At 45.8% G+C, this 20,505-nt stretch overlaps 1 protein-coding gene across 1 annotated transcript in view; it reads left to right on the top strand.

Annotated features, from left to right (window-relative positions):
* Positions 1-20,505, top strand: part of LOC145406388 (uncharacterized) — a 246,849-nt gene that overhangs the window by 59,816 nt on the left and 166,528 nt on the right. The window contains exon 5 of the mRNA XM_080277552.1: positions 6,271-6,383. Within this exon, the coding sequence (XP_080133678.1) occupies positions 6,271-6,383 (113 nt within the window). The remainder of the gene's footprint in view (positions 1-6,270; positions 6,384-20,505) is intronic.

Genomic DNA, 20,505 nt, shown 5'->3' with positions numbered 1-20,505 from the left:
CAACTTTGGCCGTGTAATTTAGACTTGTGACCCATCCAGTCCTAATTACATTTGTGGAGGAACTCTGTGAATCTATTCCAAGCCCACCCACGTTCCCACTACAGAGTCAAGTAAATTCTAGCACTTGGACGACTTTGGTTTCCTGTGGCGAGTAGAATGGTCCGTCTCTACCTAGAGTAAAATAACTATATTAAGTTTTACAGCCTCGTCGAATGTCGGTTTGATGATTCATTTTCTGTTTTATTGTTGCCGCATTTAGACGGTCTTGTTTACCTTAACTCTCCTTAGGTATCTGGTCCCATAGAGCACAGGCTACTCTTCTTCTTGTTTTTTTTAATATATTAGTGTAAGGTCTTGGCATCTGGTTTTCCCTCTACCTTCCTGACTAGTAGAGTAGTTTAGGGAGGTGATGGCGTCAGTTCGGGATCTGGCTCAATTTTCGCATTAAAGGCTCGTTAGATGTATTTAACATATTAGTTGTGCTTAACATATTTTTCCCAATCCTTCGAAGTTGTTGACTATGTAGATGGAACTAATTCGTCCCTCCGCGCTGTATAGCTCGCACATGTGGGAGCTATCAGCATACAGAACTTTTAAACAGAGTAATCAGAGTATTTTTGTCTAACTCTCCTCTTACTGATCTCTCTCTCTCTCTCTCTCTCTCTCTCTCTCTCTCTCTCTCTCTCGTCGTTGCGGTCTTAAGCTCTACGTGCTTCTCATTCTCATTGCAACGTGTGCTCTTCGACCACCTACGGTTGGCACTACTCTCACCGTTTTTCAGTTCAACAATCTAATACAGAATTTAACCAGAACACTCAGTCACGTATTTAGGCAGATCCTCATCCACAGTTTTTTCTCACTTTGATATCCCTTTGTCGGTGACCTCCAATCATTCCAGTGTCCTGTTTCCCGGCATCTCGAATTGAATGGATCATGATTTTGGTACTTCTTGGAAGGACAAATCAAGCATGTACTGAACTTACCTTTTTCCTTTTTTTTTTTTATTTACCTCTTTCTCTAATTTTCCTCCTCCTCCTTCTCTTCTTCCTCCTCTTCCTCTCTAAAAAAATATAAAGTAAGCGGAAGTGGTTAAGAGTTAATGTCTGAATGCTCAGGCTGATGCCCTTTACATTTAGACGAATGCTTGTCGCCAAAAGTGTGCTTGCTTATGACTGCTCCTGTGTTATGTGTGCGAGTAAATGGCGTAACAAGGTTGAATACTTTAAATCTCCTTGAGTTCGAAAGGTCTTCCCAGAATTAGGCGAAATCGTGTGGTCGGAACCGAAATTTCATGAAGTATTGATCACACAGAAAGGACTTAGTGAAACTCTTTTCTCATAAAGTTTTGAAATGCGTTGGCTGTATTTTGGTTTGTGTTACTTACCTCGGAATCACTCTGGTAACATTACTTTCACTCTGGTAACATTACTTTGAGGTGTAAAGATGTAGAATCTAATCTCCTCAATGATGTATTTCATGTTCTTGATACCTTCAAACGATATTATTCACCTCAAGGGAGAGACATCAACCTGTGAAGGAGTTAATGGAGACTGTTTCTCACCCTCTCAATGCAGACGGTCCCTCTATAGCATGATGAATTCGTCTGGAGGCAGCAATAATTAAACAGGCACACAGATAGGTTATCATATTGGTGCAATGAAAGTGGCAATAGGAAACAAAGTTATCGTATCTGAGAGAGGCTTATAGGGAGTGTGGTCCTACCTAAAGGATGTAAGGGTTGAACCAGGGCGACAACTTGGCATATTACTATCGTTAGTGGGAGGGATGTCTTCTAACCCCATCAGATGAGTAGAGTCTTGTATATTTTATTCACACTTTCTAGAGATGATAACACTTAGTTTGGATAGACTTTTTAATTACTGGCGAAGTAGACTATAGCACCAGTCGAGCAGGGCAATACTCCCAAGGTGGATGGAAAGCTGATGACAGGGAGAGCTGGAGCTCCCGTTTCATCAGCCCTTGGGACTAGTTCCTGACCATCCCCCTTTGCTGAACTTTTTGTGTTTCACCAGCACAGACTCTAGGCCAGCATGCTCGCCGGTACAAGTTTCTCTAACTGTCAACACCAGTCTACATGCACAGTACACACTGCACTTTCCTTTTCAAAATTAAAAAAGAAAAATGGCTAACATTAACCATGCCTCGGAGTCCCCAGGGGGGAGGGGACCATAAATGCTCCCACCATCCGCCTCTTTCCCGGTGACAACTCAACGAGATGCCTGGAACTACTGCCTGACTTACTTCTTCATTTTTGGAACATTTGCTACCTTTCCTTTAACTTTCTCTCTGTTGAACACCACCTCTTCTCCTCTAAACCTCACTTTCTCTTCCTGACAGAGACTCAGCTGTCTGAGGCAACACACAGCAAACCCTTTTCTGTATCCTCCTACTTTCTCTATACTCATTTCAAAGCCAAAGGTGGCTGTTATGTATATGTGCGCAGCGACTTATCTTGCTTTCGTGTTCCTGAACTTGATTCTTCTGAATTCTCTACTCTCTGGCTTCGGCTGTTCTGTCATTCTCCGACTAATATATCTGCACTGTTTACTTATCCCCTAATTCTACTATCAAAAATTCTTCGACTGTCTTACGTCTACAGTGGAAAACATTCTATCCATTTCTCCTTTCTCTTAAATCTCCATTCTAGGAGATTTCAATATTCACCATGACCTTCGGCACTCCTCTCCTTACACTGATCCACCTGGTGAACAATACTACATCTTTTCTATCCTTAAAGACCTAGAGCAGCTTTTACAGCACCCTACCTGTATCCCTGGCTGCCCTGGAGAGAGCTCCAACATACTTGACCTCTTCTTTACAACTAATCCTTCTGCTTACACTGTTAATCTTTTCTCTCCTTTGGGCTCCTCTGATCACAACCTTATTACTTTAACCTGTCCTATCGCTCTGGTACGGCCTGTGGACCTTCTAAAGAAACGTCGACTGTGGCACTTTGGAGCTGCAGATTGGGAGGCCCTCAGGCAGTACTTCTTTGATTATTCCTGGATTAAGATTATTGTTTCCATGGCCGGGAGCCATCTGAGTGTGCCTTGCGCTTTACAGAGGATATTCTGTCGGGCATGGAAACATACAATCCTTTCTCATATCCTTTGACTAATGTAAGAGAGCCTTGGATTAATCACGCTTGTTCTAATGCTGTCTGCAACAAGGAGAGGGCCTATAAGAGGTACCAGAGGCAACTCACCCCTGAATGACATCTTTTTTATGTTTCTGCCCGGAATTGTGCTCAGTCTGTTCTTCGCTTTGCTAAAAATAATTTCACCCTTACTAAATGCTCTCAACTCTCCAACTCGAATCCTTCTGGCACTTTCCCAGACTGAGTGGGGTAAAAATAATCTTGTTGTTTTTAATGCATCAAAAACTCAGTTTTTACACCTATCAACTCGACAGAATCTTCCACAGGAGTACCCTCTGGTGTTTAATAATATCCAGCTCAATCCTGCATCATCTTTGAATATGCTTGGTGTTTCATTCACTCGGGACTTATCTTGGAAAGATCATATTACATCTCTTGTAGAATCTGTTTCCAAGAGATTGGGTATGTTAAGCCGACTCCGTACCTTCTTTACTCCTGTACAGTTGTTGACTTTATACACGGGTTTTATTCGCCCCTGTTTAGAGTACAACTCTCATGTGTGGGGAGGCTCCGCACATACAACTGTTCTCAATAGGGTGGAGTCAAAGACTTTTCGTCTCATCAACTCTCCTCCTCTTACCGCCTTCCTTCAACCTCTGTCTCTTCGCCGCAGTGTTGCATCTTTTTCTCCTTTCTGTCGCCGCTTCAATGGTCACTATTCCTCTGAACTGTCTGCTTGCATCCCTTCACCTCTACGAACGCACCCGTCTAACAAACTCTCATCCCTTTTCAGTCCAACTCTCTAATGCAAGAGTTAACCGTTACCCACAGTCCTTTATTTATGCAACAGGTCAACTCTGGAACTGTCTCTCTTTCTGTATTTCCTACTTCCTGTGATCTCCAGTCTGTCAAACGTAGTGTGTCCACGCATCTCGAAATGAACAGATCTTGAATTTGGCTCTCTTTTGTATTGTTTATGTTTTTTTCTTGGAAGGAACTGTTTTGCGTGCTCCTTGCCTTTGGTTCTTTCTTCCTCGCATAAAAAAAAGATTCCCCTTTTATTAGAAAGGGCTTTTGTACATTGAATATAATGAATTTGGAGATAAAGTGTATATTAAACTGCGTCGTCGTACTGAATGGGATGAAGTTAGCGCTATAATATGCTTTAAAACAGAACTACAAAAAAAAAAAAAAACAAGATGTAAATAAAAAGTACGTCATATGATAATTGTGAGAGTTTAGTGGAGTATTCATAGCTCAGTATCAAAGGCCATGCGTGGCATTGCATGTGCGTGCGTGAGTGCTTGTGAGTTCCAGTACGTGGGAGGGGTGCCTTTTTTTTTTTTTTTTTTTTTTGCGTGGTGAGGCAATAGTAGACTAAAATGTCGGATAAATCGATGTAACAGACGCGTGTGTGTGGGGGGGGGGGATGTTATGGGTGTGATATACCTACAAAAAAGAAGATAAATGTGAATAAGTAAGTGTTTGATCATCGTTACTTATAATACGAATGATACATATGTGGTTAAGTGCCGTGTGTGTGTGTGTGTGTGTGTGTGTGTGTGTGTGTGTGTGTGTGTGAACAGTAAAACATGTGTGAGTTAATATACGTACTGTACTATGTATTAACTCGTTTGGGCATGTAGTGTGTATGTGTGGTCTTGTTGCTTCATACATGTAGATAACGAACCTTATTTTATTGTCTTAGGGTCTTCGTCGTACCTCTTCCTTCACGAACTATTTCTTATATTACGCCCTAATATTCATGTATATTGTTTGCACCAGTAACATACATATAGTGCGGTATAATAGGTAAAATTAATCGCTAAGGAGGAAGTGTTACCATTCCAACGAAAAAGTGGTCCGCGGATTGTCAACGTTTGTCTATTGTGTTTGTGTACATTAGATGTCGTGACGTTTGAAGTGCCAGAGGATCTAATGGTTGGAAAGTCTCAGTTGGAGAAACACTTTTCCTCATGCACGGGTTCGATTACCAGTAGATAGGTTACGCGCGTGTGTGTGTGTGTATTTTGTGGACAAAATATCTCAAACGTTTTGATACGGTTATTGCCAAAGTTGATGGAAAAATTGAGAATGTCTCTCGTTTTGTTTGTGTGTGTGTGTGTGTGTGTGTGTGTGTGTGTGTGTGTGTGTGTGTGTGGAGGGGTGTTCTGACACAGTAAGTCATAATATAACTTCACAGGGCAAAGGCAGCTTAAAGAGTTTTCATTCAGTTTAGACCTCACTTGATGGAATAGTGATTTAATTTTGTGAAGTTATTGGTTAAATTTATAGGTCATGGACAAAAGTTCGACTTTGTAACTCATATCAGCTTTCGTTCGATTTTGACCTAACCATGTGGAAGGATTGAGGGTCAACCAAGGCTGAAGAAATTCTATAATAACAATAGGACAAAAGGGCAAGGCCACAGGGCAAGGTCACAGGGCAAGGTCAACTCTGTCTTTATCCATTTAGGACCAAACATCGTGGAACGACAGAGGGTCACGCAAAGATGAAGCAGTTTGATTAAAGTGCAATCGATCTAATTTAAGATCACAGGGCAAAGTCTGATGTTTGACCATTAGACCAATTGTATTGTGGTAGGTGGGGGTGCTCACCATCCACTTTGTCAATGTCGTGCTGCTCTCGTGTGTGTGCCCTTTCTTCTCCTCCTTCCTTCTTTCCTTCCTTCCTTTTTTGTCTTTCTTTACTTCTTTCTTTCCTCTTCCTTCTGCCTATGGGTGACTCTACGCTGAGTGACAAGCCTAATGGTACACCAGGAAACCATTTACTACCCTGGGGGGTAACCGTATTACCAGATTATGGCACCTGGTGGTGTAGTTGGTAAGTACGGCGCTTCCAATCGGATTGAACTAGTGAAGGTTTATATCCAAGGGATAGTTGGGGTTTATTTCTCACATAATGCCACTCAGAGATGAGTGAGGTTGGTCAATCTCATCTTAAATGTCAGGACCAACTTGCCAAGCCCCGAGTGCCTACTCTTCTCATGGGGCATCGTAGGATTGGATGATGGATGGATGGATGGATGGTTTGGAGTGAGTGTTGTACTCCTGTATACTGTTATTTGTGAATGTGCTTTAGTGGTAGATATTCTGCTGTTTGAAGTGTTAAAGTTTGTTTTGTGTATACAGGAAGCGGTTGTGGTGATGGTCGTGAAGTGCGTCATGGTGACCGGTGCTACCTGCTGGTGCCTTACCCCCCCGTCACCTGGACCACCGCCAAGCACATCTGCCGTGACATGGAGGTCTGTCTACTCTGTTGTCATTCACTGATTGTAGAAGTTAATCTTTTTACTCCGGTAATGTATTTTTCTTTTTGATCTTACTTCCTCCAGACGATTTCAAGCTTTAATTTTATAACCGACTGCTCTGAAAAGGAGCTGGATGGACTTTTTTTTTTCATGCGAGGAAGAAGGAACCAAAGGCCGCGAGCCTGCAATTGTTGTTCCAATCTATCTATCTATCTATATACCTAGGCTGCTTCCCCCAAGGAAAGGGAGGTAGCCGAGACAGGATGACACACTCCCCATTTACTCATCCATTCAAACACATTCATTCGCATCTTAGCCTCAAAGGGGAGAACGGACAGATCCTCACTGCACCACACCGCACAAGGGTCAACTGCGCAATGCAATCAGTGACATCCGCAGCAGGGCCCGACAGCAGAACTGGTTTACCCCTGCCTTTTTGTTTGTTTGTGGGATATTCGTCCCAGTTTCCTGGGACACGGGCAAACAGAGAGCCCGTCAGAGGTGCGCACTACTTGCGCTAACTTGCTTTAGCGAGGTGGAGGGTAATCCCTTACCATAGTAAGTAATATATTTAATGGAGCATGGGCAACAATGCCAGCAGCGTCCCTAAAGACATCACCAGATCGGGCTAGGGCTGAGTCGAGCTCAGACCTGAGCCTGGTGGTGGCTGGGCAGTCCAGAAGATAATGAAGAAGGGGCTCCTCACAGCTGGCCAAGCAATGTTCACACGGGTCTGGCTCCATACCCACAATTTGCTTGTAGCAAAGAAACCCAAGACGCAATCTGCGAAGTCGGACTACAATAAAATTAGGTAGTCCTGGGGGGAGCAACAGGAGGGAATACGACGTGGCAGTAGCATACCATTTTGCAGAGCAAGAGCCCTCCGTGACCCAAAGCTGATGGTCCTCTAGGGATAGTCTTCCTATGGTGGCAGTGAGAGTGTGGATGAGGTGCGAGGGACTAGGGCGTAGTGGGAATGTGATGTCTGGGAGATCGCAAGCTGAGCGCGCAGCGTCATCAGCACGCTCGTTGCCACTAATTCCCACATGTCCCGGGAGCCAGTGAAGGTTAATCGTTGCGCCCCTATGGACAAGATGTGATGCAAATGTATAAATCGCTGTTAGCAGAAAGACGTTGTCATGCAGCGAGAAGGATCGTAATCTCTGAATGGAGGAAAGAGAGTCTGTGTGGATTATGACTCGATTGCGACGATGGTGGTGAGCATGGTGCAATGCACCCAGGTTGGCCGCAAGTTCTGCCTGGAAAGTGGATACACCTGAAGAGAGTCGCCAAGCTTCCACTATTTGCCCAGAGACAAAGGCCGCTCCAGCTGCGCCATTAGGGGAAACAGAGCCATCAGTGTAGTAGATGGCTGAGTTTGGTGAGGCCAGAGCTGCCACCCTACTGAGACCCTCCTGGCGAAGGAGTGCTGGAATTGAGGAGCGGAAGTTTAGCCTCTGATGGACCAATAATATTAAAAAGAGGAGGATCCCATGGCGGTGGATCAACGTATCCAGGAAAGGGAGAGTCGGGATCTTGACAGAGGCTCGCAGCAGCTCCCAATCCTTGGATGGCAGCGGCTGTGGTGCGGGCCCAGTCATGCTGAGGGGCCGGCTCGGGTGGGCGGCAGAGAAGGCGTTTTAGGAGGGCAGAGACAGGCAGGTGAGGCAGGCACTGGATCAGCTTCAGAGTGACAATTGCCGCTCTTAACACAATGCGATGGGCCAGAGATGGCAGCCAACCCTCCATACGCAGATTGACAAGTCGGGTCCAGCGTGGAGCACCCAGCATAATGCGGAGGGCATCATTCTGGATGACCTCCAGAGATCTAACGACTGGCGGAGTGAGTCCCGTCAAGCAGATGGCGCTGTAGTCTACTAAGGATCGGACTGCGTGTATATAAAAAGTCCGTAGGACGGAATATGATGCCCCCAAACTCCGCTTGGATAGATAGCGGAGAGCAGCCATGCGGGTGGATGCACGCTCCCTCAGGTACCGAACGTGGCAGGAAAAGTTGAGACCCACGTCAAGCCAGACCCCCAGGTACCGATGTGCAGTGACAGTGGAGAGCTGATGGCCACCGAGTAGCAGTGGAAAATCTGGGGGGCGGAGTCCAAATGGCAGGCACTTGGTCTTCAGGAAGTTAATTTTTAGGCCTAACTCGGCACACTTGGCATGGAGCCGAAGAAGGGCCAAGTCTGCCTGTCGAAAACAATCCCTTCTTGTAAAAACGAGGGCAAGATCATCTGCATAACAGAGGAGGGTGACGCCAGGCCCATAGTCAAGAGTTAAGAGCCCCTCCATCAGGATATTAAAGAGGAGGGGGCTTAATACGCTCCCCTGGGGGGTGCCATTTAAATGTTTGCAAAAGTGTGAGAGGTGCCCCTGGAATCTGACCCCTGCAGAGCGATCCGCGAAGAAGTCCCTGATCCAGGATAAAAGCCTGCCTCCCACACCCCTGTCTGCAAGGGCAGCCAAAATAACTGTAGGGCTGGCTAGTTCAAAAGCCTTTTCAAGGTCGAGGAAGACGGCCATCCCCCTTCCCCCTCTCAGTTCCCCAAGGAAAGACGCGAGGCAGTGAGTGGCACTCCTACCATGGTGATAAGCGAAAATCCTTGGGTGCAGTGGTCCCAGCCGCCAAGCGAGACGAGCCCGCACAACCCTCTCAGCCGTTTTAGCGATACAGCTAAGGAGGGAGATGGGGCGCATGGCGGTAGGATCATGAGGCTTAGGAATCGGGTGAATAACAGCCGCCTTCCACGACCTTAGCAGACGCCCCTCAGACCACGAAAGGTTGATCAGATCAAGTAGGCGCTCGCTGCCGCAATCCCCAGCGTGTGACAGGAGTGAATATGTGATTCCGTCCAGTCCAGGTGCAGAGTCCCCCCTGTGGTGCAGTGCTTTTAGAACCTCCCCGCTGGTGATGGGACAATCAGCTGGGTCTGGCCTATCACAGGCAGCCTGAACAGCCGTGGCACGAGCGGTGCATAGCTGAGCCTGCAGAATCTGGACGGATTGTGGGAGATTGCTTGAAGCAGAGCGATCCGGGAAGTGCTGAGCGAGGCGGCTGGCCTCTGCGGCAGGATCAGGATGCGAGGGCGGACGAGGAGGACGTGGATCGGAGATGGACCTGATTCTTCTCCACATCTCCCTGAGTGTGGAGTGAGCATCTAGGGTACGACACCATCCAATCCACGCCTCCTCCTTGAGGCGGCGTTTCTCTGTGGTGACATGTCGCGTGACAGCCACCAGGTACCGACGGTGTGGAGATGTGCGACGCCGTCGGTACTGCCTGCGTGCCGCATTTAGCCGCCGGTTCAATTCCTTGACCCTGTCGCAGTAAATCCAGCCGTCCCGATAGCACCTCGCGGATCGACGCTGCAGGGGGATAGCAAGAGAGGCAGCCTGTGAAAAAATACTTGCCACCTGATCTGCTCGTCTCTCGAGGTCTGAGGCGGGAGGAGATGCAGCAAAGGCTCCAGCTAAGGCCTGGGCAAACGCCACCCAGTCGGCCCTACGGAAGTCCCACCGCAGAGGAGGGGGCGGTGTCGGTGGGAGTGGAGCAGTTGGCAGAGTGACCTCTAGGGCAAAATGATCACTAGCGAGGTGTAGGTGCAGTGACCATGTTGCCGAGCCTGCAAGGGGGGAGGACACAAACGCCAAGTCCAGACGCCCCCCGTCAATGTGTGTGGCCTCAGTGGTGTCGTTTAATAGGGAAACATCACCCACCTCTTCCAGTATTAAAGAGATGTGTCGTCCTGCATCGTTGGGCCGAAGAGGCGAAGAGAACAGGGCATGGTGGGCATTGAAGTCGCCCCCAATGTACACAGCTCCCCTGGCAGCTTGGGAGAAAAGTTCCCCCAACTCCAGGGTGCTCCTCTGGCTCCGGTATACATTGTATACCGTCAGGGGCGACGTCGCCAGATGGAGAACCACGCCCTGAACCTCCACATCAGGTCCACAGAAAGGAGGGGGCTCACAATCCGTGCACGCGATGTGGTCCCTGACCAGAACGGCACATCCCCGTGTAACGCCACGAATATACGGGAGGAGATGGGTGGTGTATCCCGAGAGATGGAAAGTGGAATTGCCTGGGAGCAGGGTCTCCTGCAGGAGAATGACATCAGGGCGGTCCCTTGCGGCCGCTTCCTGCAAAAGGGGGAGCTTGCTCCGTGCTCCCAAGCAATTCCACTGGAGGAGCCTGAGAGAGCGGTCTACTGGCCGTCCGGCGACAGTTGCGGACGGTCGTTCTCCTGCAGCAGTGGTGAGGCCCTCTCCATCACTTTGGACCCTGATGGTGTTAGGGTTTGCCCCAAACGATGACGCTGACGAGGCAGCTGTGCGGTGGAAGACAGAGCATTGGGAGGTCGTGGCTTGACCCTCTTGGACGGGCGAGCTGTCCTGTGCGATGTGGGACGGGGTCGCCCTGCCGAACGAGCTGGGCGGCGAGGAGACAGAGGAGCACCTAGGCTCGCCATCTTCCTCTCGATTGCCTGGTCCACAAGGCGATTGGCAGCTTCGGCAAGAGGCTCTGTTGGGAGAGGGATGTCGAGGGTTGAAGCTACTGTCTTCGCTAGGGTCATCGCGAGCTCTGTTGCAAAGGTCCTGAACTCCTCCGTTGTGAAGGAGATCACCGGAGGAGCAGGAGCGGGGGGTGGACTGGGTGTGGAGCCAGACACTGGTGGCGGAATTGTCACTGACCGACTGGTCGCTACAGTTGGAAGTGGTGGCGAGACAGGCGGCTGTTGGCGGTGGACCTCTGCTGTGGTCTGGACCACAGTGAGAGCTGAGGGCAATGGAGGGAACTCCTGGTCGCTGAGAGGTGGTGGGCGCTGGATGAGAGGGTGGCGCTGTTGGCCCCAGATGAAAGTGCCAGGGGGAGCTGGAGTGGCGCTGGTGGCCTGGTTCTCCTGCACAAAAGCAACCTGCCTCTCTCGACCCTGGTTCACTCGGTGAACCCTCGCGGGACAGCTGGGGTGCCAGGCGTGGTGTCGTCCAGAGCAGTTGGGGCACTTGGCCGCAACTGGTTGCTTCGCCTTGAACCGCTGCAGGCACTCGTCCGTGTCGTGGCCGCCACTGCACATGCCGCAGATGACGGGGCGGTTGCAGTTGGCACGGTGGTGCCCATAGCGTTGGCAGCGGTAGCAACGGAGAGGCTCCGGGGTGAAGGGGCGAAGGTGGTATTTTCCCCAGTTCCCCAGGTCGATCGCAGGGATCAGAGGACCCCGCAGGGTGACAATGACCTGACGAGTCTCCTCCCGGGTCCGTGTTTTCTGGCAGCGGGTTGCCTCTTCGACCTGAGGGTGGTGAAGCAGGATCTCCATAGGCATTCTCAAGGGATAACCCATGACAACTGCCTTCGTCGACTGTTGGCCGGGCGTCAGCTCGACTAGCTTCACAGGGCAGGCCTCGTCCTGCAGAGCTGTTCTCAAGAGGTCGTAGGCTCCCTCGTCCTTCGGCACCAACACCGAGCTGCCATCCCGACCTATCAGGTTGGAGCAGCGTAGCCCTGGCAGGTGATGCTCTAGTGCAGCCACGGCGTCGTAACTCGTCGCATGCCCGTCCTGTACCGGCACACGGAAAGCTGGGAATGCAGAGCGGGGCGGCGGACGCACAGCTACTGACACGGAGGGACGAGCAGCAGAAGGACCCCTGAGGGGAGGCCCAGTGCGTACTGCCGGAGAAGGGCCGTTTCCCTGGTGAGCACGCCTCGATCCCTTGCGTACCACGGGGGTGAAACCCTCATCTTCATGCAGAGCGGGATCAGCAGAGGGGGAGATCTGAGTCGCAGCAGGAGCCTCCGAAGTGCCCTTGGTGGAAGAGAGAGATGGTGAAGCAGGTGCAACCTCCTCCATAGCCTCATGTCGGCGGGCTGCCTTGGCAGAGCGGGTAGAGTCACCACGCAAGCGAGGTACCACTCCCGTAGATTTGGGTGTAGAGGGGTTAGCACAAGCAACCTCGTGAGCTGACGAGTGGGAGCTCGAGTCAGAGCAGTGACACTCCCTCTTCGTGCCTGTGGCAGGGCACGGGATGGAGGGCCTCGACTGAGGAAGCAGGAGACGGGAATGCCCCTGGGGCTACCCCTGCCACATCATAACAGACCCATCCCCTTACCCGCACCTGACCTGACTAGCTGATCAGACCAAATGCGGGAGAATATCCCCTCAGGGCTGCGTCATCACTTATTCATTCACAATTTCTCTCCATTTATTTCTGTCACGCACAGCCACTCTTCCTTGCTCAACAGATATCCCTCTCGCATCCAACGCTCTCTTCACACTGTCCATCCATCCTATTCGTGGTCTTCCTCTCAGCCTTACACCTCTCACATCAGATCTAGTTATCTTTTTCACCAATCGCTCATTATCCATTCTCTCCATATGCCCAAACCATCGCAACACCCTCTGCTCAACTCTAGCAGCCATCTCCCGAACAACTCCAGTTCTCCTTCGCACTTCATCATTTCGCACCCGATCCATACGCGTCACTCCACACATACTCCTCAGACACCTCATCTCCATTACATTCAAACTTTTCCTCTCTGCTACACCCATATTCCATGTTTCAGCCCCATATAACACAGTCGGTACAACAACACCCTCATACAGCCTTCTCTTTACATCCATTCTAAGCGAATGACATTTAAACACTTTTTTCATTCGCCCAGCACCTTTCCTACTTCATTTATTCTAAACTTCACTTCTGCATCTATTCTTCCATCCACAGCAACATGTGACCCTAGATATTTAAAACAATCTACCTCCTCAAGCAACTCACCATTCAAAACTATATTCATCCCCCTACCATCTATCAACCTCGTACACTTCATCACTTTACTCTTATTCTTATTTACTTTCAATTTCCTCCTTTCACACACCCTTCCAAACTCCTCTACCAACTGTCTCAATCTATTGTTCCAATAGAAAAACAAAATACAAGAGAGAGCCAACTTCAAGATCCGATCATTTCGAGATGCCTGAACACACTGCATTTGAAAGACTGGAGATCATAGGAAGCAGGAAATACAGACAAAGAGAGACAGTTCCAGAGCTGACCTGTTGCATAAATGAAGGACCGGGAGTAACGGTTAACTCATGCATTAGAGAGTTGGACAGAAAAGGGATGAGAGTTTGTTGCTAGACGGGTGCTACGCGCCCGTCGTAGAGGTGGAGGAATGCATGCAGACAGTTCAGAGGAGCAGTGACCATTGAAGTACCGATAGAAAAGAGATAAAAATGCAACAGTGCGACGAAGAGACAGAGGTTCAAGGGAGTCAGTAAGAGGAGGAGCGTTAATGAGACGAAAAGCCTTTGACTCCAATCTATTGAGAAGAGCTGTATGTGGGGAGCCACCCCACACATGTACTCCACACAGGGGCGGATAAAACCCCTGTATAGAGTCAACAATTGTGCAGGGGTAAAGAAGGAATGGAGTCGCCTTAGCACACCTAATCTCTTGGAAACAGATTTTATAAGAGAAGTAATATGATCTTCCCAAGATAAGTCCCTAGTAAATGAAACCCCAAGCATGTTCAAGGATGATGGAGGATTAAGCTCAATATTATTAAACATTAGTGGGTACACCTGTGGAAGATTTTGTCGGGTTGATAGGTGTAAAAACTGAGTCTTTGATGCATTAAAAACAACAAGATTATTTTTACCCCAGTCAGAGATACGAGCCAAGTCAGACATAGGTGTGCCATAGCCTCATTCCTTGTTTGTTGAAGTAACTGCTGAGATGGACGTTGCGGGAACCGAATGGAAAGGTGAAGGGTGGAGTCATCAGCATAAGAGTGGAAAGGGTTAGATGTACAGCTTAGAAGGTCGTTGATGAATAAAAGGAAGAGAGTTGGTGATAGGACAGGGCCCTGAGGAACACCACTGTTGATAGATCTAGGAGAAGAACGATGGCCGTCTACAACAGCGGCTACAGAACGACCAGAAAGGAAGCTAGAGATGAAGGGACAGATAGATGGATAGAAACCGTAAGAGGGCAGTTTGGAAATTAAAGATTTATGCCAGACTTGATCGAAAGCCTTAGAGATGTCAAGTGCAATGGCAAAGCTTTCGCCAAAGTCCCGAAAAGGAGGATGACCAGGAGTCTGAAAGGTAGGTGAGAAGATCGCCAGTGGAGCGTCCCTGACGGAACCCATACTTGCGATCGGAATGGAGGTTGTGACAGGAAAGATGCTTTAAAATTTTTCTATTAAGAATTGACTCGAAAACTTTTGAGATACAGGATGTTAAAGCAATTGGACGATAGGTGGAGGGTTGGGAATGGTCACCCTTCTTTGGGACTGGCTGAATGAGAACAAACTTCCAGCAAGAGGGAAAGGTACAAGTTGACAGACAAAGGCGAAAGAGTTTGCATAGGCAGGGTGTAAGCACAGAAGCACAGATCTTGAGAACAACAGGAGGGACCCCATCAGGGCCATATGCCTTGTTAGTATTGAGGCCAGTGATGGCAGAAATTAGATCAGCTGAAGAAATTTTAATGTCAGCCATGAGGAAGTCAAAGGCTGGAAGTGATGGAGGAACAGCACCGGAATCGTCTATGGTGGAATTGGATGAGAAAGTCTGAGCGAAGAGATCTGCTTTATCAGTAGAAGAAATAGCTGTCTGCAATACAAGCCGTCCCTCCATACGTAAAGAAAATTATGTGGCAGTAGCTTTAGTAAAATATATATTAGTGATGAAAATGGGTTATAGTTCGTAGATATTCGGGAGCTCGATTCTTGAACACAGAACACTGCATGCCCCTCTTGACTCGACTTGTACTATAGCTCAAAAAAAATTATCCTTACTAAAGTGACGTGAGTCATTTTGACACAGCGGACAACGAAATATGGAATACCGAAGCTGTTCGAGTCGCTCTGCACATTGTGGAGCCCTGCTTTCATGTAAGGATAATTTCTGATCGATAGTATGACACGACATTAACACCAAAACATTCTCTCTCTCTCTCTCTTTCTCTCTGCATGCAAAACTAGGTTCAGTAATTCATTTACAATTTCCCAGATTATAAAATCGGAAATGAGCCTGCTAAATGAATGAGTTGTTTCACGAGTGCAAGAACCCTAAATTGTAAACGGGTATTCGTTGCGACAACACATTACTACCACGCTAAATCCGTCTGACTCTTGAATCCGGCGAAATTTAAGACTCCTGGAATGATCAGTTCGTCAACTCAGGAATGGTATCTCATGATAAGGGGCTAATGGTGTTTTTCCCCTAACCCTTCCATTTCGAAATCTTTATAGCAATATGAATAAAATCGTTTGATAGAAGCAAGAATAAACTATAAATGACGCTGAAGGATTAAAGTGTTCAAGTAAACATATTTATCTGCGTTTATGGCACTGATAGCTGCATGCTTCAGCATTTTAGTTCGATGACGTTATGTATTTCTCATGTTAATTCTTTTTGTTATCAGACGGTTTTACTAAACTTCTTACAAGGCCACATCTGATCAGTCTGGTTTGATGAATTTTCTCCTGAATTAATGTTATCATCTGGAGACAGCAATACTAGAATAGGAAATACATCCTCGGACTAAAAGTTAAACTTGAGTAAGGAAGGAAATGACAAGGACCACAGTTTTTGAAGAGAACCTCTGATGCTCGTGACCAGTGCTTCTTAAACTGGCGAATGGTTCACCCAAGGGGGAATGAAATTATTTTGTGGGCTAATGAAACTGGAAGGGTGAATGACTTAAATGCCTTGGGTCTGGAATTTTTTTTCTCTTTGCCTGTTTTTCTGATTTCAGAATAGCATGATATTTCCCTTGTTTAATATAACATTTTAGAGAAGACCAGACAAGTTAGTGGAATCTAAGCCCTAAGAGTGTTGTTTAGGTAATATAGAAAAAGATAAAACTGCCATTCCTAGTTTTCTTTACGCATTTCTTTAATGTAAAAAAATGAATAAAATAAGCTTTTTGGAAATGAGTTATTTTAACTTTTTTTTTTGGGGGGGGGAATATGTGGCAAAATGAATTATATAAGAATATATACACAAGGAAGGATAAGAGGAAAGTGACCAAAAACATACAACTTTAGTCGTGGGTGAATTAAATGTTCATAATGATTCGAAGATGAACGACACTGAAATGGTTTAAGAAGCCCGTGACGACGATAGCAATTACCTGGCACAAACAGACCACGCATATCCAGAGCGTACACCAGAATCACAACAAAATAAACGAAATCACACCAGTCACACCAGAATCAAAACAAAACCAGCGTAATAATATTACCGCACTAATATCTCTCGAAAATCATGACATCACATTCATAAACTGCACTGGAATTTCACCAAAGTAGCATCAGTCACACAAAAATTCGTAAGTTAAAACACACACACACACACACACACACACACACACACACACACACACACACACACACACACACACACACACACACACACAAAGGAAATCTTAAAACAACCACACAAAAACAACAGGGTGATCACAAAGATAGGCTGATACAAAAGTACTCAGAAACCTCAGTGACACCGCGTTCGACTTTTGACACTGACCCAAACCATGATATGTGATGTATTACCAACAGTATCGAAACGTTTCCTCCCCTCATCACGCACATAGTATGCCCCTTATCTGCTGCACATCAGATGGGGCATTTATAAGATTTTTATTTTTTATTTTTATCATACATAGACAAGTGAATCATAGATACAGAGACGCTAAGTCGGTCTGGTATATACACATTAGGCGTCGCTAAAAAGAATCACCCTAATATCACAAGAGAATAACAACATGACTAGATTTTTTTTTTAGGTAAATGAAAATAGCAAGAAAATTAGACTAAAATCACAGGAAACCCATCTAAGTCACCAAATCACTAGTATTAGTATCTCAAGAAAATCACCAAAATCACAAGAATCGCCATAATCTCAAGGTAATCGCTTCAGTCTCAGGATAATCATGAGTCACCTTAATCATGAACTCACAAAGGAATTCTAAAAAGTCACCATATTATAAAATTAAGTAAGAGAAAAATGAACAGTGACGAGAGAATCGTATCCAGACCGCACGAAATTCTGGAAATAACAAAAAAAAAAAAAAAAAAATCACAAACACCACTATTTCCCAACCAGTCACATATAAGGATAACCATAAACACCAAAACAGTGCCTGAATCAAGCCATAATTACTGACAGATCACGGCAGATTGACACCAGAATATCACAAAAGTGGCACTAAAGTCATACGAAAATTGCACAAAGATCACACCAGAATGACATCGAAATTAAACATAAATCATGTCAGAATCATACCGAACTGCACACAAATCCCGCCAAAATCATATCAAAACTGCGCATCATCGCGCCAGAATTGCAAATCGCACTAAATTTGAACGAAATCTAGACGATAATCACAAGAGCACATCAGTATAACACATAGTTTTCACCATGATCTCCAATATGAGAGAGAGAGGGAGAGAGAGAGAGAGATCGGAATCGCATAAGAGCCACACGAAAACGACAACAAAACACACACCTTTCAGAATTAAATCACAAGGGTTTCACAACCAAAATGGTTGAAGAACCAACACAAATCACAACAGATCAGAGTATCACATTACAGCAATATGAAAAATAAGCACTATTATACCCAGTCATATCTAATTGCTCAAGCATAAAAAAAATGCCACAGCAAAATAACACCCACTCTGCAACAGGCTTAAAACAAAATCAGGTTAATTTGCATCATCATAACTCCAGAACTAAAATCAGTTCCCAGAAACAGGGATGAACCACCCAAGGTGGATTTCTTTTCATTCCACTGAATTTAACTTATTATATGTGAATTCCAACCTTTCTTAGGTATGACCCCATGCATGAATATTTAACAAGCCTGACTGACACAGACAAGTTGCCGGACACTCTCAAAGGCAGACCAGAAAGTTACCTTGCTGCTACAACGACTATTATTACACTATAATCAAGCAAAATCACACTATAATTGCCTTATTTATTTTTCTACTGTCATGGACAGGAAGCCATTGGCCACGATAGTTACTATGTTATGCTATATTCAGTATGCACTCGTTTTCATTGCTGACAACATAGCATATTCAAACATGTTTCCAATATTACGCCCCTTTTACTCGGCGTTAAACTGAAATTTGTTGTATTATACATGCACACAGTTTCCTGCGGGAAGCTTATTTGTATGTCCTCCTCCTCCTCCTCCTCCTCCTCCTCTTCTTTAAAACTCCACCAGTACATGGGGTGCAAGGGATCCGGGAATAGAAATAAGAAAACTTGAGACAGAAAACATCAACAGAAATTTTTTATTTCATCATACCATTAATCTATATATTTTACTGGTTTTAATTATGTGTATGAATTGATTACCATAACCATTATCTTACCACATCACGTCAAAACGAACCAGTCTATACACAATGATGTACTAATTTACGACAGTTCAAGGTACCGTATGAATGTCACTCTTTTGTTGAATCACGTTCTTTCAACCTTATTATTCTTTATCATTCTATGAAATCCATCACTTCCTCCCAAGCTGCACCAACCAAAGCACAACGGTGTAGCCTACCAGTTTCCCGCACAACAATGCACCTCAACAATATCAGTCCTATCTGAGCGCCACACTCCATTATGCCACAGTACTCTGTTAAGGGGGCCTTTGGAACGCTGTTTTTCGAGAGTAAATAGAAATCACAACTTCCTTAATATTGGTCCAATTTTAGCCATTCAAAAACCAATCAAATACACAGTGATGTACTAATTTACGACAGTGCAAGGTACCGTATGAATGTCGCTCTTTTGTTTAATCACATTCTTTCAACCTTATTATTTTTTTTATCATTCTACGAAATCCATCACTTCCTGCCAAGCTGCACCAACCAAAGCACAACGGTATACCATTTTACCGCACAACAGTGCACCCCAACAATATCAGTCCTATCTGAGAGCCACACCCCTCTATGCCACAGTACTCTATTAAACATCATGGCATAACCAAATTACATGACGGTTACATCATTACCTGCCACGGCCCGACACCTCTCACTGTGATATCAGTGTTGTCATAATAATTTGGAACAATATGACATGACGTCACACAGCATCACTTATTGTCGTATCATAACAAGTGTGGGAAATATCTTCCCCCAGAGTGGCTGCGCTCTTTACTTTTTAAAATAGTCGTCCCTGGTTAAAAGCAGGGGAAAACCTGGAGAAAGTTAATAACTATTCAAGCGGTTTTATAACCCAGAGATTACGTTCTGTTTGATAATTCTTATTATTAATAAATTAAATGCTACTGCGTTTAACCCTTGTGGACAACTATATTGTAAATACATGTAAATACTTTGGAATTTTCCAGTGACCTAATTGTGCCTGCGTAGTGAGTATGAAATGCCTCACGTGAAAAACGAATGAGGGTTTAATACAAATTTGAGGCCCTGCATGCCACAATGAGGTGTTGATGTGTCTCCTGCGGCTCAGTCAAGGCCATGAGCGAACGCACAGTCGGATGTTTTAAAAAAATGTCACTTATTGCCCCACGCAGGGCCTCAAATTTTACATAGATAAAGGGAATATTTGGCTTGGCTTTAGTTGAAATAAAACTAAGATTAATTTTAGTTCCTGTATATTCGCCTTGTATATATCATGAAGTAATCTAACTGTATTTAGCATTGCAATTAATTAATAGTTGACACCTCTACAATCCTGTGAGGGATCAGAGACTCGTCATGTTCACGTTCTGGGTTACCAAAGCTCGTTGAGTTAGCATGCCGTAAAATATGCACCTAAAGGACGCTTGGAAGCCCAGGCAACCGACCGAAACATGAGGTTCGTCGTCATCTGTTGTCCGACTTTTTCTTGCTACTGAAAGTAATCTTTACGATTTGGCCAAATCAATGGGGAATTAGCTAGGTGATAGGAGAATAATAACTAGGTGAGTTGGAATATCAGTTACACCTAAACCTCCTAAGAGATTTATTTGAATTTACTTAAGATCGTGTTAGACTAACACTCGTCAGATAAGGGAGTGTACAAAAATTTCTGACAACCAGTGTCACAACGCAAACTGCGAGGATGGGATTGTATTTCCTTTGCGTCTG

Source organism: Coenobita brevimanus, chromosome 70 (genome assembly GCF_032717465.1).
Source record: "Coenobita brevimanus isolate Jiangsu-jjx chromosome 70, ASM3271746v2, whole genome shotgun sequence".
Lineage (NCBI taxonomy): Eukaryota > Metazoa > Arthropoda > Malacostraca > Decapoda > Coenobitidae > Coenobita > Coenobita brevimanus.
The sequence above is the reverse complement of the archived record's forward strand: the minus strand, read 5'-3'. Positions and strand labels throughout refer to the sequence as shown.